The 24,422-nt window shown below is 39.0% G+C and overlaps 1 protein-coding gene across 2 annotated transcripts; it reads right to left on the bottom strand.

Annotated features, from left to right (window-relative positions):
- Nucleotides 1–1,945: 1,945 nt before the first annotated feature.
- On the bottom strand, nucleotides 1,946–24,392 carry LOC119741724 (syntaxin-5-like). 2 transcript variants are annotated; one of them, XM_038217594.1, is made up of 9 exons: nucleotides 24,246–24,392; nucleotides 22,098–22,365; nucleotides 20,519–20,592; nucleotides 18,812–18,867; nucleotides 15,082–15,194; nucleotides 12,891–13,022; nucleotides 11,536–11,623; nucleotides 9,859–10,087; nucleotides 1,946–7,758 (listed from the first exon to the last, which is right to left on the bottom strand). In XM_038217594.1, the coding sequence occupies exons 2-9, from the start codon at nucleotides 22,305–22,307 to the stop codon at nucleotides 7,599–7,601; spliced, it is 1,062 nt and encodes a 353-aa protein (XP_038073522.1). In that variant the 5' UTR covers nucleotides 22,308–22,365; nucleotides 24,246–24,392; the 3' UTR covers nucleotides 1,946–7,598. The 2 variants fall into 2 exon arrangements, with proteins under 2 accessions (XP_038073522.1, XP_038073523.1); XM_038217595.1 differs by having other exon boundaries at nucleotides 22,098–22,358; nucleotides 24,246–24,385.
- Nucleotides 24,393–24,422: the final 30 nt, after the last annotated feature.

Here is a 24,422-nt window from a genome sequence, read left to right as displayed (position 1 = left end):
ACCGATCTGACATTTTAGCCATTCAAAAATATGGCTAAACTGTTTGTTTCACGTGTTTGTCTTTTCTTGAACAAAAAATGAAGTTCAATCCAGGGCCGACATGCCGGGAGTTCTTTTCGGCAGGTGGGCTGTGTGCGGGTTCGGAGAGGGTAAAGCGTGGGATGACTTAAGGAGAAAATGCGTACGGGACAAACAACCAAGTGTCTCATCACAAACAAAGCGTCTGCTTTAATGCACATTTCATTATTTAGGGACTATTTTTAAAACGAGCTTTGGTGCAAGTTCAGGTAAACAGGGGTACTTCTCGTTGCAAGAAAACTAAGGAGGATGTGTGAGAGCAGTGGCGGATTCAGGATTTCCCACAGGGGGTTGTTGGATGTTCAAGTTTAAGATTTGACAGGTGGGGTTGGGGTGGGTTTGGAGTCAGATGTGGCGTTGCAGACAACTGATAAAAAGACCAAAAGCCTGAAGCAGGGAATGAATATTAGTAATGTCGAGTGATGATGTTACTCTGGGAACCTTAAGGCAATTGAATTGTTTGCATTTATCCCAAAAGTAACCTACCGAATTATTATCAAAAAGCTTACTGGGATTAAAGATAGTAGGGTACTAAAATCCCGTGAAGTTATTCCGTCTGGCTTGCTGTCATTGACAAGAAATCAAGAAATGTAGGTGATTTCCAACAATATTAGTCAATTGATTTTTGGAAGTACAGAAGATAGACGAACTTACGGAAGATGGATAGTGCCACTCAATGAATGTGAATATATTTTTTTGGTGCGTGTGAAAATGTTTTTTGTACAGCGGCCGCCACTTATTATGTGACGGCCGCCAGATAATAAGTGGCGGCCGCCACATAAAAAAAAGTGTGAATATATTACGAACTCGTGTTTCGTGATCAAAAGGTTGTGCGTGGTTCAAATTTTGTTCAGGTAAGGTTTTGAATATTCTTCTTTTAATTTTGATTGGTGTCATTATTGGAAACAACAAAAGACAAGGAAAGCTTAATGATCCCATATAAGGAAATTTGAGACTTTTTCCATTATGCAATAATAAACATTCATTTGGTCAGTCACAGAGAGGAGGTTCAGCAACTCATCAGCCACCCCGAACTTGGATCCATCCTTGGGGAAGTTTTCATTTGGACTGCGTATTGACCATCCGTAGCAAGGGTCTAAATTGCACGGGGGTACCTTGTGGGGCCCTCATTTTCGGGAGGGTCACATATAATAGACGCCTTGCCCCTGATGTCACATTGAGGGCAGGTCTTTGTTGTGATAGGCATGAGCAGACTCATTGTACTTTCATTGTCGAGGAATTTAAATAACCAAACCTGTACTCTGTGAGGGCGCACCGTGCAAGCGGTCAGTGGGTTTGGTAAGTTTTAGTTTACGCCTTTTTCTCGTTGTTTGCATGAGCATGTCAACAGCTGTCCCCCCCCCCCCCAAGTACCTGAACCCAACCACTGTAAAAAAAAAAAAAAAAAAAATTACATTATTTTCAATTTTTGGGAGTCTTCTTTTTGTTAAGGGGTGGGGTGGGGGTGGTTAGGATTGGTAGCTTTAAAGACGTCAGAAAATCACAGTCCATAACTTGGGCCAAGGTAGGTGGGGATTTTTTTTGGAGGGGGGGGGGGCAATTTTGTGTGTGTGTACTATCATAATGGAGGCAACTGCATGTACATGTAGTCAAGGGTAAAAGGACATTTATGGTTTTGGGTGTTTTTTTTTCCTTCTCATTTTCCCCCAACAAAATCAGGGTAGGGGCTGTCAGAATAGGGTAGGTAGGGAAACCGGAAGCAGATATATATATTTTTTTGGCCTTATCGCTATTCAAGGTGACAACAGTGAATTCGTGATTTGAATCACGATTTTTATTGTAAGCTCACTCTAATGGGTTTTCTGCATCCGTATGAAGTGAACACACAAAAATGGAAAAACACATCTTTATTTTTTTCTAATATTGATTTTTAATTCATGATCATCTTTATTTATATTACAATATTTGTTTTTAATTAGGAGCTTAGAATAATGAAGCTAAATACAGTAGTAACATTCATTAAAATAAATTGACTCGCGTTAAATTATTAAAATAAAACGATACAATGTACAAGATTTACAAGGAAATTAACAGGACTTGGATGCCAAAAAACCCAGGATTTTTTAAATTTCAAATTTGCATTGGCACTTAGAGCCTCAGTGTTTTCTTTCATAATGAAAAACACAAAGAAAGAGGACAGATCCTCAATGTCCTTCAATGGCTTAGAACTGTTACATCCCAACTAGAGCATCGGTCCCAACTTCAGCTGGGACCGTCCCGAGTTGAGTGTTTCAGTTGGAACACTTTAGCTGGGACGGTCCCAACTTAAGTTGCAAGCGTTCCAACTTAAGTTGGGCTGACGGTCTAGTTGGGCGCTAACAGAGCCAAAGTTTTCAATGTGGATGATTTGTTCGAAATTCGTCTATGGAGCGCCAAAGCATTTTTCAATCTACATGCACAATAGGGCTTTAGTGCAAACTTTGAAAAGGCTGTCTTTTCGTGGGCGTTCTGCACTTTGGTGAAATGAGAGTGAAAATGTTAAAGGCAGATATCTTTGGATTTTCTTCGATTTACTGGCGATGAAGAAAAACAAAAGATAGGCAGGATAATCTTTTGATGCCTTAAGCCCAATCGTAATTTTTGAAAGCAACAGAATTTATGCCTGCCAGCCATTACAAAGAGCATTTTCGTTCTTTTTAAAATTATTATTCAATAAACAATGAATGCACAAAATGGTCCACTCGATGACATGCTCTTCCAGTTGAAGTAATGCACTGCACTTATGGCTGCTGTGCATAAAGTCTATTGCATATTATCTATTTTTCATCTAGTACCACGGCAACAAAACAAAGAGCATGTCTGCCAAATAGATCCTGTTTTTGAAGTGTTACTTCATCGATGTACATGTACAAAAGACTTTAGTGAAATGGCTGGGCTCAATATGTGCTCAAATTGCTCATACAATTTTGTTCCCAGTTTGCACTAAGAAATAGGCCTCTCCCTCATTAAATACGGTATAACTTACATAAAACAACCAACAGTCGCTTTTACCCCTGTTGTATGAGTACTTATTAAAGGAATCAATCAATTATTGGAACAGAGTTCAGAAGGCAAAGTACCGAACTTGAAGTCTTGTGACACTTTGTCATCTTTATGCTACCGGAGTCAGACCATGGAACAGATGGCCGCAATATTAAAAGTAAAGAGTGAACGATAAGACAAGATTTTAATGTACTTCAAGATGAGAATGCCACTGTTGCCTTGTCTGTGTGGTACGCTCAAACTAAACATGTTATTAATGGTGCTGGGGGGGGGGGGGGCTAGAAAATGCTTATTTCATCAGCTATATTTTGCCTTGAATTTCAAGTAGGCATTGTGTCAAATTTGAATGGTACTTTACTGTCAAAACAAAAAGATCAAGAAAGTACAAACAATTCAATGCTTGGCAAATATACATATATATCTGAAAAAGGGATTACAATCCAAGGGTGGTTGAATTGATAATAAGTGATCATCACCATATTATCTCTCCTACTTGGAAATCTATGTAACATGTAAAATGAAGTAAAACCGTTCATATGGGTTATGAAGTGTTAAAGTGTATGTAACTGTCACTACACAAAACACTGTGAAAAGATACTGTGGAGGGTTTTGAAGCATCATCCATGCTCCGCAGAATATTACCTCAAAAGCATTTTGATGGGTGGGTACTAACTCTTAAGGCAATTACAGTGTTGTAGTCAAGACCATCACAAGACCAGCCACAAGTAACAGGGAACGAACAATGACAAAGGAATGCCTTTGTTGCAGTTCATTTGAATAGCTTGTGACTTGAATTGAGACTGGAGGTCTTGGGTTGGTCTTGTGTCTTGTGATGGTCTTGCTGGTCTCGACTACAACATTGAGGGCAAAAGTGGTTTTGCAAAACTTGAAAGGTTACGGAGTAGACATCAGGAGGGTTAACCACAACCTTTACCTTCCTACTCACAGTCAGATTAAAAAAAACGTGTTGAAGGAAAAATGAAAAACTGACTCGCGTTGGACTCGAACCTGCAATCTTTTTGATACCGCATCTGAGCACTACCACTGACCTATATTGCCCCTTGTTGATGAAGCTCTCAATTTGTCAATGCACTGCAACAACCGTGGTTTTCAATTACAGATTTGTACATGTATACTGTGGTTGATGCCAACAGAAAAGTTGATTTAGGATGACATTTCAGTACAAGCCCACTGTGTCTCCCTGGATTTCTTGTATCTCCAATAGCTAATTGAGAAGCCAAACTTGTACATGTACTTACAAAAGCTGCCTACGCCTTCAACTATGGTTAATTTGTACGGGGCTCTCGTGGGACATTTCGTTGCTCAGATGTCTCTGTGCTGACCATTCAAACAGTGCGATGTCACTGACAATGAACCTAGGCCTCCAATGTTATGTTAAAAATGAGAGACGAGATTGAACCGACATGCAATGAAGAAACGCACGATTGTGGGAAGTGGTTGGCAGCCTATGGACTCAAAAAACCACAATAGGGTTGGCTTTCATATTGAAAAGCTGACATTTCAACGGATCAAATATGGCAAGGTTAATAACAAGTTAGGAAATAAAAGGTTACAAGGTGTAACGTGAGCCTTTCTATTATACCTGCTTGCCATATAAAAAAAAAACCTCGACTGCAGTAATTTCAAATTGAATCGCAGCAAAAATCCCCTCAACATTTTGATGGCACAGTGTGAATATATGAGTTGCAGCTTTACATTTTTAAAGATATTTTTAGATATTTGGGACAGAAACCCAAAGTTGGAAAATAACAGCGCAAGACAAAATGATATTTGAAGGCAAAGGAGAACAGCGCAGCGGGTACATTACCGTGTGACATTTATGAACCAATTATAGTTTCAAGTTTCACAAAAATTCAGCCGGGTGCCTGGTTGATGACCTTTTGCAGAGGTCAACTTGCTAAACTTCAAGCCACTATAAACAAAAGTAGTACACCACGAAATGACAACTTCAGTTTTCGCATTGCAATGCAGATTGTAACATTCTGTTTTTTTTATGGCAATTTGTAGCACATGCAAATTAACCACTGAATTTGGCTGGGTTTTTTTCCCCCACTAGGGCTCCACTGTATACAAAGTTGTGCAAACAAACACCGTATTTTGATCTGGTCAACGGCCATTTTGGTCTTGTTCCCTAGTGGGACTGTGGAGTTGTCTAGCGGGTGGGTATGTATGTCTTAAGCACCAGTCTAATTTGTGCCTGACTCGGATTCTGAACCACATTTAGAGTTTGAACCAATATGGTTCGTGATTTCAACAATGACAGAACTAAGATAATTAAAACTAGGTAGGTGCATTCTTGGGTTTGCGAGGCAGAAAATGGTGTGATCTGAAAATAAAAACGCCCTATCAAATACATACGCAGCCATAAGCAAAAGTGGTTTTGAATAATCAAACCAAAAAAAGTTAACCACCCACCAAATTGTTAGATAATACTTAATAATCAATGCAGGTCTACCCTCTACCCTAAAAAGTGCTTTTGATGGATAAAAGGCTATATAAGTGGGCGTTGCCATGAATGGATGACCCAATTAATATTGTTGTAAAAAAACAATCGTTGGACAAATAGACCACTAAATATACCTGAACTATTGGCTATTGAATATGTCTGAACCTCCCTGGAAGTTACGGCTGCATGTACCGTGCCCTTAAAATGCACCAATGTACTGAGAGTGAACTCATACTTTGACAGACCGGGATACAATTAAAATTTCTTCAGATGAGAAGGCAATTTGTATCTCATTACAAGGGTCAGTGTGGACCGCAAGAGGTCTTCGGTTGTCAACAACAGGTGCGGAGACGACACGTGGGTGTGAGAGTGAAATATCAGCAATTATGGGCTCTGGACTCCTACTGTCTTGATATTCTCTGCGGTTAGATATTGGCTTCAATAGACTCCTGAAGTGACTGTAACGCAAGACGGACGGGAAACAACGGTCAGCGTCTTATATTACACGATGTGTTTTGCTGGCCGAACGCAACCATTGATGGGACTTGCTAATCAATCTTCAAATTGGTGGAAATGTGCAGGGACAAAAAGAGAAGAGGGTTGGTGTCGATGAGGCGTCGGAGTGAGGTGACATTTGGGGCTGCTCAGATTTGGATTTGGGTGAAAAATACCAGCACAGCAATGAGTCTCCTGTAACTCAGTGTAACTACTCAAAATGTGAGTAGCTCAAAAAGAAGAAGAAGAAAATCAGTGCCCCTTGAACAAAGACATTAACAAAATCGGGAACTGCCAACACAGGGCTGGATAGCTCAGTTGATAGAGCACCGGAGCGGTAATCCGGAGGTCGCAAGTTCAAACCCTGTCCCAGTCAATACTTTTTAAAAAATGTTTAAAAGGAAATCAGATTAGAAACTTCTGAATCAAAATCAAACTGCAGCAAAGCTTTATAATTTCAGGTTTTTTAAAAGTCAACTTTGTTGGCATTATTGGCTTGCAACCAAAATCCTCAAAAATTTGCCAAAGTGAAAAAAAACCCCGAAATGGTCTGCATTTTTGGAGAGGCATCAAGCTCTATGTTATGAAATTGTGGGTGGGCTGTACCCTCCTCAATCCTGCAAAAGCGTAAAAAAAACTCCCACTTCCCAGTAGATTTCAGCGGATCTGTGAGTTATGCTTAATACAGCCTGCCAAAGCAGGGTGGTTGTAGGGAGTGGGTGGGTGGGGGTGGATGGGTGGGTTCAATTTACATGTACTTTAATCACCATACCGGTACATGGGCTCAATGTAGGACAACGGCACTTTGTGGCCGACCAATGGTAGCCCGGTAAGGACACACTGGGTTAATTGATGCATATGAATGATATGGATGGTGCATTCAGTAAGATCCTTGCTTTCACATTGAGGAATGCACCTTCGTACGGTTGCAGAAATACTGTAACAACAAGGGCCCATACATGTAAATGACACTAATGTTCTGAAGTCACACTGTTCTGAAGTCATACTGATGAAGGTATAGGTATGTTCATAGTCCGTATCAAATTATCAAATTTCATCTTGTTTTGAATGCATGGAGTAGCAAATGTACAAAATGTGCATGTAACATTTTTCATAGGGATATTCAAATAGTCAATAATTTAATCTATTATGGAAACGTTCAGATTCAACAGTAAATTAGTCCCCACTTACGCATGTATATAAGATTATTTCCTCATCTGGAAATGTGATAGGCAAACTGGAAAACACCACCCTAAAACTTTCCAAACCTGGCCCCTTCTAACTGCAATTTGGACGTTAACAGTAAAAATTTCACTTACAAAGAATCAGAAGCGGATACAACAAGCATAAAGTAAAAAAGACAAGACAAATTTCAACATTCAACCTATAAACTTTGACCACACCCTCTGCTCTGTAAGTAATACAAGGCATTGAGACACCATTACAATTTTTATTAAACAGAAAAATAAAAGGGCAAACAGTATTTCATTTGAATAAAATTTTCAGATGGGGTTGTGGGTCTTAGCTTTTTGTGAGGGAGACGAGGAGAGTTGCATCAGGCCACGAATACCACGAATATGACGAAGAAGACGATGAGAACGATGAACACCTTGACCATGAGCCATCTGTTGGACGTGACGGATTGGAAATACTTGAGGATCTCGCCGTGGGCTGCCTCGACGTTCATCACTGTGTCTTCGACGTTGTTGTCGATCCTGTTCAAAAGTGAAAACAAATAAATATTCAAAATAAATAACCTTTTATTGACTGCGCTCAACCTAGGGCATATTCGCCAAAGTTTGCTGCAGAGATTCAATTGAGATATCGCAAGCCCTTACAATGAACAAAAAAAATACAATGTAAACAAATGTTTATTTAATCACCTCAATTTTTCAATATTTGTGTGTGTGTGTGGGGGGGGGGGGGTCAAATTGTAAGGCACAGGTACGATAAATTTATCACAACTCATCGCAAGTTAATTTTTGTTCACTTGTTCTAGTGTCAAGTCAATTGAGACTTTCAATTTTGGATGCAACAATATTGGAGTGGGTGGGGCAGGATGGGTTTCTCTATCTTTCTTGCAGTTACAAATTAAATGTCAGTACTTCTCAGTGAATAAAACTGAATGCATAGTCAGTATAAAAATACTTGCAGTATTTCAGAGTTCACAGTGAAATTTAATATCAGAAGATGGCATTTTCACAGCTGTACATGTGACATAAAAAAAATAGCTGTTATCCAAATTAAAATCTGCCAGTCTTTTTTTAAAAGTAAATTTAAGATGATAAGATGGATTTTTGCGTCTGGGTGATATAAATCAAATTAGGTTTTGCCCTTCACCGACGTTTTTTTTACACTGTATACTCAGTGTGTTACCTCCCGAGTGAAAGTATACAGTGATAAAAAATGTTAGTGAAGGGCAAAACCTAATTTGATTTATATCACCCCGACGCAAAAATCCATTTTATAATAGTTTATGCGGTACCCGCTGCTATGTACATCAGATTCGAACCGGCCAACCGATCCCGTTAGCTCAGTGGTCGAGTGGTAAGACATCTGCACTAGAAAGCAGGAGGTCGTGGGTTGGAGTCCCACCCGAGTGAATTTGTCCAACTTTTACTCGGGAGGTAACACACTGAGTATACAGTGTTAAAAAACGTTGGTGAAGGGCAAAACCTAATTTGATTTAAATTTAAGATGAACAGAAAAAATTGTTGTTATCAGTTTTCAGATTGTGATACGGAATAATCATCTTAAGTTCTATGTTTATTAAATCTTTTCCTCTTGGTTTAACTCCATCACAGAAGAAATAATTTGGCAAGATACATGCATGCAGATGTTCGTACTGTACATCTACAGTTTGTCAAGTTCAGGAGTTTGATGGCCATACAATGTATTTAATAAAGAATATTATACTTGTAGCTGCAAAAACATCTGTAAGTTGTTTTTCTAACCTGGCCAAAGAAAATATTGTCGAGCCGTTCAACTTCAAAACACAGGCCTTGTGGTTTTCAAGGGCAGAATTTATACGCATTCCCAAGACAGTGAGGATACTTATTGAAGACACTTGAATTTTTGAATTGTAGATTTATACATGATATGTCCTCCTACATGTAGAACAAACAGGCAGCAATTTCACGTCCAGGCAGCACTTGCGACAGTTTTGTTATTCATTAAAAAAAAAAAGGCAAACATCAAAAAGGTCAATGATCGGCGATTCTTATTTGTTCAACATTTAAAAATGACAAACAACTGGCTAGCTGTGAATTGGGATTACAGCCCACCCCCCCTAAAAAAAATGAATACTGTGTATTACATGTGGAGCTGGGCTTGGATTTCTATGTCGGAGATTGAAAGGTGACGTGACTCATGGTTAATCACTGGAAACAAGTGGTTTTCTATTTTGAATTTATAGGAGAGACCTGCTCAAGGGGGGTGGGGGGGGGGGGAGAAAACAGCATTTTATGGTAGTGCACCAAGGGAGACCCAAATTTGTCTCCAATTATTCAGGGTGGCGACTGGCCCTTTCCTCACCTTGCACCGCTGTGACCTGGGTTCGACTCCTGCCCTGGTCCACATGTGGATTGGGCTTTTAGTCTCTACCTGATTCTGTGGGTTTTCCCCCAGAATATTCCTCTGGGGTTTTCCTCCCACCTCTACGACTGCAATTTCCCCTCACTGTCTTCTCTCTACAGGTTTCTTCAGGCTTGCGAGCTACAGAGCCTAGGACGCTTTATGAGGAATCCTTGGTTTCATTACCAGAAATAATTAAAAACAAATAATTAAAATAAGGAGAAGTGATTTGTGGTTCTTACCGTTGGACCTGTTCTTCTTGTTCTTTGACCATATGAGCCAGCTGTTGGAATATCCCGCTCAGCTCCACGATGGTGCTCTCGATACTGTGCATTGTCTCCTCCCTGCTCTTGATGTAATTGTCTTGTTCCTCCACCATGGCCATCTGTTGGACGTTGCTGCGGTGCCGTGGACCCTCCATGTCGATGGAGAAGTCGCCTTTTTGCTCCTCCTGTAGCAGGACTGAACCTCCTGGGAGAACAAAGCAATAAAAGTAGCAACATTCAATGCTGGGTTTTGCCCTTTCACCAATGTAATTTCTTAACACTTAATACTCTAGTCTTGATCAAGGGCTTGTGAGAAACATTTCACAACCTTTTCTGGTTGGGACTCGAACCCATGGCCTTCCATCCTTCCTTCCTTCCTTCCTTCAAAGTGCAGCCTCATATGTATGAGGATAAACGCACTTGCCAGAAACACCGGGGTGAACCCCTTCTCTTAGTGATAAGTGTTACTGGGTTCTTTAACGTGCATTATAGAACACACAGGACCTCCAGCTTTACGTCCCATCCGAAGGACGAAGCAATAATGGTTAAGTGCCTTGCTTAAGGGCACAAGTGTCTAGACCCGGGCTCGAACCCACGCCACTGTTGCCTCTGAAACACCAGAGCATTAGTCCGGTGCTCTTAACCATAAAGCCATGACACTCCACTGGCCTCCTGCAAACTAGTGCAGACCACCAAGCTGGTGAGTGTCAGCTGGCTCGTTTGAATCTGATCAAGGGTAGCAGTGGGTACCACAACCAATTAATATTTGTGTGATGGAATATTTGTATCAGCCCTTTCACCAATGTGAACTCAGTGTTGACTGAGGACATGGGTGAAACATTTCACAAGCTTATTCAGTTGGTACCCATGACCTCCTGCTTACTAGTGCAGACGTTTTACCACTCCAACATAAAGATATAGATTTTTACAATTTTCAATGACATACATTGTAATTGTGAAGTGAAAAAAAGAGGAAATCAGCTTATCAAAGGAAAATTTGCATGCCTGAAAATGTTAGGTCAACTTTGCCTGAGCATTTTTATCTACTTTCAATCTCAAATCTGGCCACTGAGGAAAAACAGAAGTAAATGTTAAGTTGTACATTATGTAAGTTGCGTACACGTTTATCTGCAACAAGCCCATTGTATCGGATATTTAATACGGGACGCTAAAAAAACTTTCACTAAATCTTCCCGCGATGAAGTTTTTAAGTTGTAAAAAATACTTCCCTAGAGGTAGATTCCAGAAAAGTTGTTCAGAATCAAGCAACCAATACCCATTTGCAAAGGGTCTATTGCAGATAAACTTGTCAACAACCTATCCTGGATATTTTTATGACATGAGCCCTAAGCTGGCTCTCTGGAAAGAGCTTCCACTGCCTCTGACAGCAGAGCCAAGGCCTGAAAGCTCAACTAAGCCCTACTCTCTTTGGGAAAGAACACGCATGCAACTGGGAATTTAGAAAAAACGAGGAAATTCCAAACCACACAAGATTTCGTACAGTTTTTTCAATTTGTAATGGCATTCATGAGAAGTAAAATACGAGGAAATCAGTGGATCCGAAGAAAAGTTGCACGCCTGAAAGAAACAGCTGAATCCCCATTTAATCTCAAGGAATTGAGCTGCTAATCAATTGATCCTGGGCCATTTTACCTGAGGCACTGATGGCAGACGGCGGAAGACTTGAGGCGATAGGACCCTGCGAGAATTGTTCTCTTCTGTCCTTCTGATCTTTCAGGTTCTAAAACAAAAAAGGAAAAAACTTATGAAGTGTTTTTTTAGGTTGTGTCTTTGTGTGTCTGATTGTTGTCCATTTTGTCCTTTGTCATTGTCTCTGTTTGTTTCTCGGTCATGTCCACTTGTCTGTCGATAGGTTAGGGTACAAAAGCATGACGCTTCACCATATACCTAAATGTTGTCGTAAATTTGTTTTAGTATTGATCCATGTACATTATTATACACCACTACATAATTCATTGCATTTTGCTCTGTATAATAAGTTTACACGACATTGTAACATTTTGCAACATTGAAATAAATGTTTCTACTACAAAAAAAACCCATTGATATGTATAATATTTATCTTTTTACCCCACCACTACGTTTCTTTAAATTGCACACAAAAAACCCTCATGCATCATCTGCTTTAATTGCTACCCGGATAACATAGAATGTTTAATGCAATGCGCAATATGGATACATTGGCATATGTTTGTTGCTTTCCACAAGATTGCTTTTTATTCATCACATAGTGTGCACTGTGCTTAATAATGCATGAGGGACACATACATTTTCGGCCTTACAAAAAACAGGAAAACACCAGAAAAAGTCTGCAGTAGCAATACGTAACAGGAATCTCTTTTGTGAGTCTGTACATACACTTTACATACACGTACATGAATCAACTCAGAAATATTGGGTGGGCATGGGTGTCGCGTGATCTGATACACCGTGCCCTCTGGAGACATGCACACAATAGGGAACAAAAGATTGTATACTTCTCCACAGGGCAATTTCTATAGATGAATACGTCTCCACAAGGTTATCATGAAATAGATATATGGATTTTACTCAAAAACTAGGAATTTCCAAGGTACAGTATGTTGATCTGTCGCAAATGGAAGAGTTTTAGAAAAGGGATATTAAGTCCGAATTTCAGCCAAGGAAATTAATTCTGGTAAAAATAAGATCATTTGAAACTACACTTTCAAACGCGAAAACTTTACTACACGAGAACAAAAAAAATGTCTCCACAAGGATACAAATTCCAGTATGTGTGTGTAGGTAAGTTTGTTTCTGCATTTAATAGGGGACGCTGAACAGTAGGTCCCCAATTATTCCCGAAGGTCCCCTATTTGGTGATGTGTACAAAACATACATGTATGGGAGGTCTTCCTAAAAAGTTACAAACAATAGAGGGACAATAGGGGGTCCCTGATTGCAGGCAAATACACACCTGTACGGGTGGGCGGAGTAAGGGGTAAGGGGGGGGGGAGGCTAAATATTACCTGTGTTCTGACTTCCAGTACTGTCTTGAAGTCATTGGACATGTTGGCCAGCTTGGACTGCAGGGCCAACACCACTGTATTGGAATGTGTTTGCATATGCCGGCCATTCTGGGAATTTCGTTGTCGTACAACCTTTCAGAGAAAAACAAATAAAAGAGTTATTTGCAACAAATTAAGATTTTACGTAAATTCGCAATTATATGCTGCAATCTTTATATTCATGTACATGTACCTTACTTTCAATTGAAAATATGTGCGCTTAAATGTACAAACAACTGTTATTCATGTACAGCAACTGTCAAAACACAAATCTCATATGCTGCACGCTCAACCTTGCTCTAAAATCAATTCTTTGTTCAACAATGTAATAATATCAGTAGCCTTCAAGTTCAATATGGTGACTGGGTATATGTGTACGTGTACATGTTGCAGTGCATACTGTTATGGGGCAATTCCATGCAAACGTAGACACAGCTGAAAAGTGGAAAATGTATGAAATCTTCAACACTGCAAGCACCGCAACCTCAAGTGTGGTATCAAATTAAAAGAGTGATCATTTGCGTGATGTGGCAGTGAGATGGAATATGGCTAAGTGTACTTGTTTGTCAAAACGTTTTGGCCAAAATATTGGCTAAAAATATGCATTTTAGAAAGTAATTTTGGCACCTGGTTTTTACATGCAAAATGCAAGTTTTATTGCGAGTTTTGTTTTTCAGGGAGAGAAAAAAGGTTCTTATCTTGTGCCAAATTTTTTTTTTGACAACTAGTTTCTTAATTTTTTTTTTACTTGTACCAAAAATGGGGGAGGGGGAAAACTGTAACATTAGTCACAGTCAGTCACAGAGTCTCATTTGCATAGTTTCTTAATTCTAACATAAAGTTAACATCTCTTCACACGTACATAATGTATACACTGAGCTACTGGCTGTGATGAATAAATGTAATTATATCCACTGAACAATTAACTTGAAGAGATTTTTTTCCGGGAAATGCAAAAATTACTATCCTTCTTTAAGTTCCATCATTTGTCTGTGAGCCAACTCTTCCCTCGCATTTATAACTCAAATTTGTAAAGCTCTTCAGCAAACACCGAGTCTTTTCATAACAGTACATAAAATAACATATCATGCATTTCAGTTGAAATTCCCAAAATATGACAATTTGTGAATAGTGGGCATTCCAATGAAAACCTGGTTCACAATATGCACTTTCAGATTTTTTTTCCCTTTTGGAAAGGGGTTCTGAAAAAAGGCAAATAAGCACTGAGATATTTATAAAATTCAGGTGCAGTTCAGCTGAAAAGTGATACCCCAACAAGCCTGGCCAATTTCATGGAAACAGTTCCGGTGTTTGTTATACAAAGGAAGTCTTAAGCCACGAACCGGTTGTGATGGAAGAAAGGAAATGAAACGGAAATCTTCCTGTTATCTTGTGCATTGGAGATTTTTAGAAAGGATCGAGTGTTTTGTGCGCCACAATTGCTGAGTTTTTGGGCCGGATATATGTGAAGAGCAGAGCTTCAAATGAGACTTGGTCAAATGCAATTGGGTTGTGGATTGACGTGAACTACTTTTGTATTGTTGTGAGAATACGGTTACATCTACTGGAATACTTTGATTACCTAGGCACATGTATACTAATACATTTTTATTAGTTTATTTTCCACTAAATTTCTTAACAAATAGCATCCTAAACAGTAATTAAATGGAGTGAACTGTTTCAAGATGCATTCCCTGTGCTCTTTTTGATTTTCATCCTGAAAAACGGATTCCTCTTCTAAATTGCTCGTTTTTCTAGCAATAGATATGTGTATACAAAAGTTATTCAATGTTAAATGAGACACTGACCGAAAAAAAATTTCCACACTCATTTAATTATTACTTTTACAAATTTTCAATTTATTACTTTCAGCCTAATAATAATTTTGTTGTCATGGGGAAGGCTGGCTCCCACCCCACAACAATCATAACCGATAGTATACAGACTGGGAACCAGCCTGCTTGAAAGGCGGCTCTTTTTGTGGCCAAAACAAATGGCTGCAGACACCCAAAAAATAAAGTGAGGACTTTTTGGGTTGGATTAAAACACAAGAGTCGCAAATTTATTAAGAGAAAAAAATTTAACTTGTTGAAGAGCACGGGGAAAGGAGCGTTATTTCAGAACAAGGTAAAAATAATGATTTTCTCCTGACCTGTTGAAGTTGTCCAATTTGTTTGTTGAGACTGTTGATATCCTGTTTGATGATATACGTCAACTCCTGGATCTCCACTGATTTGTCGTCAAATAGAGATCTCCTCTTCGCCACTGTTGGAATAGTATTAAGAAAGTAGGCATTTTAAGCACAGACAGGTATTGTACATACATGTATATGTCATCACTGTTTAACCCTTACTCCCTAGACATTTTTTCTAGGATGTACATGTACAATGTAGCCTCAATCCTACAAAATCCTCAAATTGGCCTCATGGAAAAATAGCTTGTATAGCCTCCATCCTACAAATTCCTCCATTATTTCTTGAATATGGTCCGTGGAGGGTGACCACTGCCTGAATCCTGCAAAATCTTGCAGCAGTGACTGTCAATATGTTGAGGCTTGGCCAGTGACATCCTGGAGCAGTACCAAGGATTTCAAGCATAATCCAGGCCTATATTTATGCATGGCTGAGCAAAAACAACACAAGGTCCGGCCCAAGACCTTGACAAAGTGCATCCTACGAAATCAGTAACGCACTTTGGCCATGTAAGTAACTTCAATCCTCCAAATTCCTCCACTTTGGCAAAGAGGATTTTGAAGGATTCAGGGCAGTTAGGGTTAAATTAATGGAAAATATCATAAAGGTCTCTTTATTACGAGACTGTTAACAAACAAAAATGCTTCCAACGATTCATACCACCACCATACACTTTGTTTGGAAGAGTTTCCCCCCAAAAAATATCTAGTGTTTGTCTATTCTTACGTCATTAAAAATCATGTGTGGGCATATTAGGCCAAAAAAAAAAAATATTCTGTCTCTGGTCAGACCAAAGTTCCGGAATTGACGTGGCCACGCGGCTTTTTTTTTTTTTTTTTCAAGCTTGGATTGTACAGACAAGGTGGGGTACTATTTTGCTTTTTTGGTGTCCTCATGTACATTGGTGTCCACCATAATTTGCCTTGGTGCTTTCGATCATTTACCTTGGTGCAATTTCCCATTCCTTGGTGCTCTTTGGTAAAAAGAATTTAGGAGGTGCGGAAATAGAGGGCGCTGTTGGAGCTACCGTGGAACACTTTGGGGAAAAAAAAAGATCGACGCGCGTGATTAAAATCGACGCGCGCGCTGACCAGAGACCGACTTATTTTTTTTTTGGCCTTATTATCCTACTGGTACAAGCACGAGCCTAACATTGAGTAATGTGTAGTGTGTTTGTGTCCCACTCGCCATTTTCCGTGTTCCAAATTTATCTTCAAGCAAGCTTGAGGCACAGTAAGAATGGAATACGCATGCCGTGGGTAATTTTCAGCCGTTTCCTGTTACAGTCGTGTGCAGCAGGAAAAGCGCAGGCATCTTTTTTTTTTTTAAAGTGTACTGGATTTTGTGTAATCGAGGATTTTTTAAATAATTTTTTTTAAGTTTGTTTTTTAAAACGTAACTTTATTACTGACATCGGGTACTGATAATAGGTTTACATGTATATGTAAAACCAAATGGTTACAGTGACAGCTCAACCAAATATTATTCGCTTACATATGTGTGTCTTTTTTTAATTTGTACAATGAGACACCTTATAATGTACATGACACCTCCTACGGTTTCAACAGCTTGCACTGAACTTTCATGTACATTTACAGTGTATCAAATACAATTTTATACAAAAACATTTCTAAGAAGTTTCAGTGAAGTGTGTTGTACAAACAGGTGTATCATGCAGGGATTAAGAGATTTATTTCCAATTTTGAATTTAAGGCAAAATAAACAATCGTTATTGTGGCGAGACCTTTGGAAAACAGACAAACAGGGGGCAGTGCAATCTAACACTCCACTCAACAAACGCTACTGGATGCATTTCTGATCAAGGAGGCTGCCAACATAATGTACATGTACATGTACATCTTCAACAATAACAGGTGTTTCTCATGTTTCTAGGTAAACCTTACTCCCTTTAGCAAACCCAGATGCTTGTAGTACGGTTACCTGTAAAACAACATGCTACTGATTCTCCTACATGGCTTTTGTCCTCCCGAGCAAGTTTCAAAAGTACATGCCACCTTTGTAGCCACAAAGGCAGGCCGGGGTCGAGAGGGAATATAATTTGAGCCTACAAATACAATGCAAAGTTCTCAAATGTAGGTACCATTTATATACACATTGCACAATAATGTACACTGTACACATGACTTGTTTTTATTTAGAGACGATTCATGCCAAACAAATTTTCAACCGAGTTAGACTATTTTATCAACACAGTCAGACATTTCTGATTGTTCATCGCTTTGTTAAATTTGGATATGATAGTGCTGTTTCAGTATTAAAAAGCTCTTGAGACGTGAAAATCAATCAACGAAATAAAATATGTGCACATAATGTACCTACATTTTGTAAACACACAAATCAGCCTGACATTTTGATCTGCACTTGTAAATTTATGCATGAATTTGTACATACACGTGCCATACATCATAGTTTGTGCATCATATCATATAGTGGGGGAAGAAATCGTAGATTTCAATATCCGGTCATCCTTTTTCTTCTCTAGAGCTTTGGTTATTGGATCTCCAATTCTCCATTCGAAAATTGATACCAACGAAAGCCCTGGCTTTTCTTGTAATTCCAAGATTTGACTTTTGTTGCCAGCTGACAGGAAAATAAATTTGAATAGGATGCCCAGGATGTGCAGTACATGTACCTTGATAGGGTGACAAAGGCAGCGTTTGAGGAAATCCTATAATCAGGCATGCAACTGGGAATTTAGACAAAAATGAGGAAATTCCAAACCACAGAAGACTTTGTACAGTATTTTAAATTTTCTAATGGCATTCATGAGAAGTAAAAAAAATTCTTGATGTTTTTTTTATTTTTATTTTGTAAAAGAAGAGCAGAGCAGGAAGTCAAACCATTGAAGGATTCTCAGAAGGAGAAATTGAGTTAAGTATGGCCTGACATGGAATTCTTTGTCCATTGGGTCTCTGTCTGGTAAGTGTGATCAAATGTACCCTTTAATGGAAACAGTGTACGTAAGGCCCATGATGGAAGAGTCATTTTGTATTATCTTCAGCTGCTGACAGCAGTGCAGAAGTTCAAAGACGCAGACATGACAAAGTATTGTTCAGAAGTTTGGTTCACAACCTGTGCTAACCCAAGCCTTATAATGCCATGTTTAGGCAAAAAAAAAATACTCGGTCTCTGGTCAGCGCGCGCGTCGATTTTAATCATGCGCGTCAACCTTTTTTTCCTTCAAATTAACCATGGACATATTAAATGTCTATGAAATTAACACGGAAGCTACAACAGCGCCCTCTATTGCCGCACCTCCTCAAATTTTTGTACCAAGGAGCACCAAGGAATGGGGAAATTGCACCAAGGAAAATGATAAAGGGCACCAAGGCATATTATGGAGGACACCAATGTATAATGAGGACACAAAAAAAGCAAAATAATACCCACCTTGTCTGTACAATTCAAGCTTGACAAAAAAAAAAAAAAGCCACCAAAAAAAACCAAAAAAAAAATGCGTCGCCGCATCAATTCTGGAACTTCGGTCTGACCAGAGACCAGATGGGGTTCCAAAAAAAAAATATTATGTAAATCTCACTTAGTAAAAGTGCATACACAAGAACCACAAACAAACAAGCAAATAAATAAAAAGAAAAACAGAAAAATTGCAATGATGGAAATTCACACCCACAGTTGCCAAAAAAGTTTTAGAAAAAAAATCATACTTACATATCGTTAGTTTTTCTAGCTTTGTGAATGTGTTTGTGATGTCTTTCCCAATTTGTCTGAAAACAAAAGGTAAAAAAAATCATCAATTTATTATTATGCAAGACCAGTCCCACTGATGCATCTAGGGTAATGGAAGAGAAGACCCAAAGAAGTTTCATTTGATCAAGAGAGGGCGCTATTACAAAACCTATAGTCACCAAGAACAGGAATGGTCCATTTTTTTAAAGACAAATTTCAAATAAATGTTCAGCTATGTACATGTATTGCAGAACATTGATAACCTTTTAAATTCCTTTCCACTGAGGGAGACTACTACACCCTGCGCTAATTTGAAATTTGTCTGAAGTTACATTTTATACAATAATTGACCTATCGCGGTAGAATCGCATTAGAATCACGTCAACGCAGCTGGTGAAATATTGTCCAATTACATGATATACAAATGGGACCCGGAACGTGCAATTTGAATCAAAAATTAGTGTACAAAAATTCCATAGGGCTGTCTAAGGGGCGTGGCTAACTCGCAAACGGCGATAGATCAATTACCAGTAAATTACTACCGGTTTATTGGATTTAACTTGCAACTGGACTGCATCAAATTTAGGCCCAAAAAAAAGTCTCCGGTTTCTGGTATCGGCAAAATCGGCAAAATTAAAAAGTTTTTTTTTTTCAATGTAAGATGATGTCTCAAAACCGCCAAACTCACTGGTTTGACTGGAATCCTGCTGCTGCACAATTTAAACGTGTTTTTAGATGGGGTTACGATCGAGTATAAGCTTTATGCGGCCTCTCTGGGCTCCCATATATTTTGCACTAAATTTAGTCGGGCACCATTTGCAGACGGTATTGCAATTTTGTAATTGTGCGTCAGGAAGCCAGATTGAGGGAGCGATGGTCGTGTATCTGGAACCTGTAAACGCTTTTTAATTAGCGAAATATGCAAGGAAGCAGACTAATGACCAGCCTGGCAGCGCATGCACGATGTTGCTGTATGGTCTGATGTTACCATTTTCTCGGATTTTTGTCTTGACTATCCAAATTTCCAGAAGAATGTTCGTATCGGTCGAGATCGTAAGTGGGTGCAGAATTCTCAAGCCTTATGGCCTTACTGAGGTCACCTCAAGCTCCACCCTGAAGGATATTTTTGAGAGTTTTAAGGGATCTAAGAGTCACCTGCAGCATCAGCTGACATTTGAAGAAAACAAAAAAGAAGGGGGGAAAAAAACCTGCGTCGCCTCACCACTTTTGGGGCAAGCTCCATACCAGAAACCGGAGCCTTTTTTTTTTGCCTTAAGTGGTTGTACGACATAATGATCAGCATAAAAATGTACATCATTTGACAATAACCCAAAGGCAGCGAGTTGGATATATATATTCGAAATTAATTACTGCATTATATTGAACATTTTCCTGGTGTGCTTATTTTTGGAAGGAAGGTGGGGAAGGGGGGGGGGGCGGTTGTAATTTAATTTTTTCATAACAGAAACTAATAGGACTGCAGGTTACTATGTGTACTAAACCTTTAAACCTTTCAATTGCAATGGAGTTCACATTCATCAACGAATGACACTACAGACACATAAATTCAGATGTGGACAGCAGAAATTGTGGGAATTGCATGTTCAAAATGCTGTCGACAGATTGTTTAATTTTAAAATACAGAGAGCCAATGTGGGCGAAACAAACGATTATTACGCAAATACTTACTTGGCAATTAACATAAATTCGGTGTGTTGATGTCTCTTTGCATTGGCCGTCCTGCCTGCTGCCACCCCATTGCCCTGCACAGAAAGCAAAACAACAACAATCTTAGGCTGGACATCATCTGACAATGGGGCACTGTGTTTTTTATACAAACTTGTAGGTTTACGAAAGGTTTGTATTGAATTTGGAGAGTAGATGGAATGCCGTTACTAAAATAATCGCAGTATTCAGAATTACCAGGTACATATATATACATTTCTGGGCGGATTATTATATCATCAAAGTACTACAAGACACATGGAAATAGGTGTACCACAAACAGGCAGTATGGGCAGAACGTCAAAGGCCCTGCTGGATGAGTAATAATTTTCTTGTAATTAAACTTGCCACAGAGTCCCAAATTTGTGGACTAAGTCTGGGACTAAACACAAAAGGAATTGGTTATTTGGTAGTTTATTTTTTTACTGAGGCTTTCTCTAATTGGCTGATACATACATTTGCAAATACGTCATAATTATTGGCTGCACTGGCTTTCGTTTAATAAATGTTAATTACATGTAAATATGAGCCAATTAGAGAGACCTCCATGCAAATAACCTTTACCAAAGATTGCAGACCAGCAAATAAACTGCCACAGACCTCAGTGATAAATATCCCCACTTTTCAAGATCTTGAAAAATACAACTCTCCAAGGTGTTTGACACGCCCATCACATTCAAGCTAATTTCATCATCTTTCATTTTCTGTTAATTTTCAGGGCGTAATCCCATGACTTTTGGGAGAAAATTCAATCCTCTAAAAGTATGACTGAAGTCCATCACCATTTTGAAAAATGACGCATACGCTCTATTGCAAAATAGAGCAACTTTAGGACCTAATTTCATCAATATTTCACAGAAATGCAATGTCGCAGTCATGGTCACAAACAAACCCCCAAGTTTATGGCCTACAAAATGCTCGTCACTCGTCTATCCACGAAGCCAAGTCCTGGGGTGCGTTTTGGCGGTCATAACCAAGAATTGGTTCGGTGGTTTCTCTTTGGTTAATTGTTTGGGGGATTTGAGTACTACATGATCACGCGTAATTCTAACGCAATTAAAATTGCCGAAGAAATTCAATGACAAGAAACCACCGAACCAATTCTTGGTTATGACCGCCAAAACGCACCCATGTACAACGTCTGATGTGTCTAGACATGCAGATATATGCCAGCCAATCAGAGTCGACTTTACTAAATCATGACATTACTTCATTCCCAATTCAGGACTAAATGGTTTGATTGGTTAATTCGCATGCAGTGTTTTGTAATGCAACAACTGCTGGGCGCATTATCGTGTAACACGATACAGAGCGCGTGACACAGGTTTGTTAAAATCCATTGTCTATGACACGCAACGGGTGAATGACAGAATACTCGATATAGAAAGCGCCCGCTGATTGGTCAAATCTAAAAGGTCAAGAGGCGGTAGCTTGCCTACATAATCAGCGAATGTGTCCATATGTGATAGACAATGGCATTCGCCATGGTCTATTACATACATGTACATATCCACTGGGCTAAAGAAAAAATTCAGTCACGCACATGTACTTGTCTTGACTGTAGCGACTTGATGGCCGAGTTGAACTCTTGCGTTCTGTCTCGGCAGGTCATCTCTTGCTGCTCAAACGGTTGTGCGAGACGACCGGTTTCCTGTTCGGGGACACTATGCGACGTGACTGTCCAGTTACTCTGCGGAGGATACTGTGGCTGATTCCAACTGGTGTCCTGGGTGTGTCTACGTCTTGCGAACATTGGTCAGCCCTGACATGCTATGTATGTACAGTCAACTACAGCTGCTTGTAACTGTAAACTGAGAAGAGACAAAAACAAAAGCCAACAATTACTCATGAAAATGTGTGGTCATTTCTGAAGTACATCATTTGAAGTATGTACTAAGTTCCTAGTACTTACATTGTTAGGTCAGTGCAAAAAAATTGTACTAAGTACAACCAACCAAAGTCAAAATTGGAAAAAAGGGAGTTCTCCATTTTCTGAATTATTAAATTGCCAACTCACATCGAGCGAACACGTGGCCTACATGCAGTGGATAGCGGAATTGCAAGCACACCGCTCGAGTTTGAGTCATAGCTCTGCCTAACCTAGCCCCATAAATGTGGCCTATTTACTGGACTGCCTCCGTAAACATAGGCCACACATCCACATGTACAAAAAACGTGTCGACTTTGCCAAATTTTGATTTTCACATTTAGGCTTACTTTGTAGGTTTTTTTTGCTTTAGAAGCATTCTCACCCTCTATATAGGCTAATCAGAAAGTGCTGCCTTTTTCAGATGTCTAATTTTTGTGAAATTTCATGTTGAACTTTTGATACGCAAACGTGTGCAAATGTATCTGGAAATTTCACGAAAAATGGACATCTGAAAAAGGCAGCACTTTCTGATTAGCCTATATAGAGGGTGAGAATGCTTCTAAAGCAAAAAAAACCTACAAAGTAAGTCTAAATGTGAAAATCAAAATTTGGCAAAGTCGACACGTTTTAGTACATGTGGATGTGTGGCCTATGTTTACCGAGGCAGTCCAGTAAATAGGCCACATTTATGGGGATATGCCTAACCTTGCCATTGTTTTTGAAAAAAAATGTTTGGTGTCTCAAAAAGTAAGAATTATCTCCCTTTTTTTTGGTTTAAATCAAATCCTACATTTAAGTGCTGATTTAGGCCTATGTTATTTTCATTTTCTGATTCATTGCTCTGAAGGAATTTTTGTAAAGGGAAATAAAATCCAAAATTGCATGAGCTCTGCATGCAGGAATGTGAGAGACCACTGACAAAAATAGCTGAAAAAAGGTATAAAAAGGCTGAACTTTGGAAATCTCCTATACTTTTGTACACAGAAAGTGAGGGAAAAAAGCTGAAATCCCAAACAAAAATAGCTGAAATCAGCTTTAGTTTGAATATCCCTGTGCATGGTCTGATTCTTGTCTCGTGAATATGAAATACTTTGTTAGAAAAACTTTGAAAATGCTCTGGACTCTCGAGCTGAGCTCCATAAACTTTGTAGTTGTACACAACCAAAGAAGTGGCATCTGGATACTTTTAAGTTAGGCCATTCTTTCCATAAAATTTCAAATTAGTTACTGCGCATGTTCATTGCCGTGCCCGTACAACACCGAAAACAATTGGGAACTGGTTTAAGGTTAAAAGAAATGTCTGCGGCCAATTTCAAATTATACAAAAAACACAACTTTTCAGGAAATAAAGCAATTAATATTTTAAATAATAACAATAATACAATAACCAATTCTTGTGTAGCGCCAAATCCGTCAAAATTTATGCTCAACTGCTTAACATGCTCAAGCATGTCAAGGCGCTTTACACTTATTTACAGAAACTAGAAAGAAAAAAAAAATTCATGACATTGAAAAAGAAAATTCAACCAGTTAAAAATGCATGAGGAAGTACAGTATTTGCGACACATTTAGGGGGCTACTTCTGTACATACTCCTGTCAACATAATCAAGCAAAGAAGAATAAGTGGAATTGAAAATGGAATAAACATGAGAAAAAGGGGTCCGCCCACACTGTTCCCCCATCGCATGCCATACGCCGTGCACGCAAAATGTCAACATGTTGTAAAAATCTTAGCAACTGTCATTGTAAAGTGTCGTAAACTCATGTCAAATGATATCATTCAAGTAACTGAATACAAGCAATCACAGAATAATGCTTACCAACTCAAATACAGCGATGGATATTCACAAAATCTAGTCTCAACCTAAAGTTTTAAAAGACAAAAATACCACACAGGAACTACGAAATCTCATGCGTCGGGCATTTAACACGTAAGTAACCATGTAGATAGAATCGATTAAATTTCATCGGTTACGACGACGACTGTTATTTTCGAA

Source organism: Patiria miniata, unplaced genomic scaffold (assembly GCF_015706575.1).
Source record: "Patiria miniata isolate m_02_andy unplaced genomic scaffold, ASM1570657v1 HiC_scaffold_5, whole genome shotgun sequence".
Lineage (NCBI taxonomy): Eukaryota > Metazoa > Echinodermata > Asteroidea > Valvatida > Asterinidae > Patiria > Patiria miniata.
The sequence above is the reverse complement of the archived record's forward strand: the minus strand, read 5'-3'. Positions and strand labels throughout refer to the sequence as shown.

Bases quoted from the DNA above. Each gene is read 5' to 3' on its own strand.
- LOC119741724 (XM_038217594.1), bottom strand. From the start codon at position 22,307: ATGTTCGCAAGACGTAGACACACCCAGGACACCAGTTGGAATCAGCCA. The intron at 20,593-22,097 runs GTGCGTGACTGA...CTTTCTGTGCAG, and splicing joins TACAGTCAAGACAAGTACAT to GGCAATGGGGTGGCAGCAGG. The intron at 7,759-9,858 runs GTAAGAACCACA...ACTTTTGAACAG, and splicing joins CAAGAAGAACAGGTCCAACG to GATCGACAACAACGTCGAAG.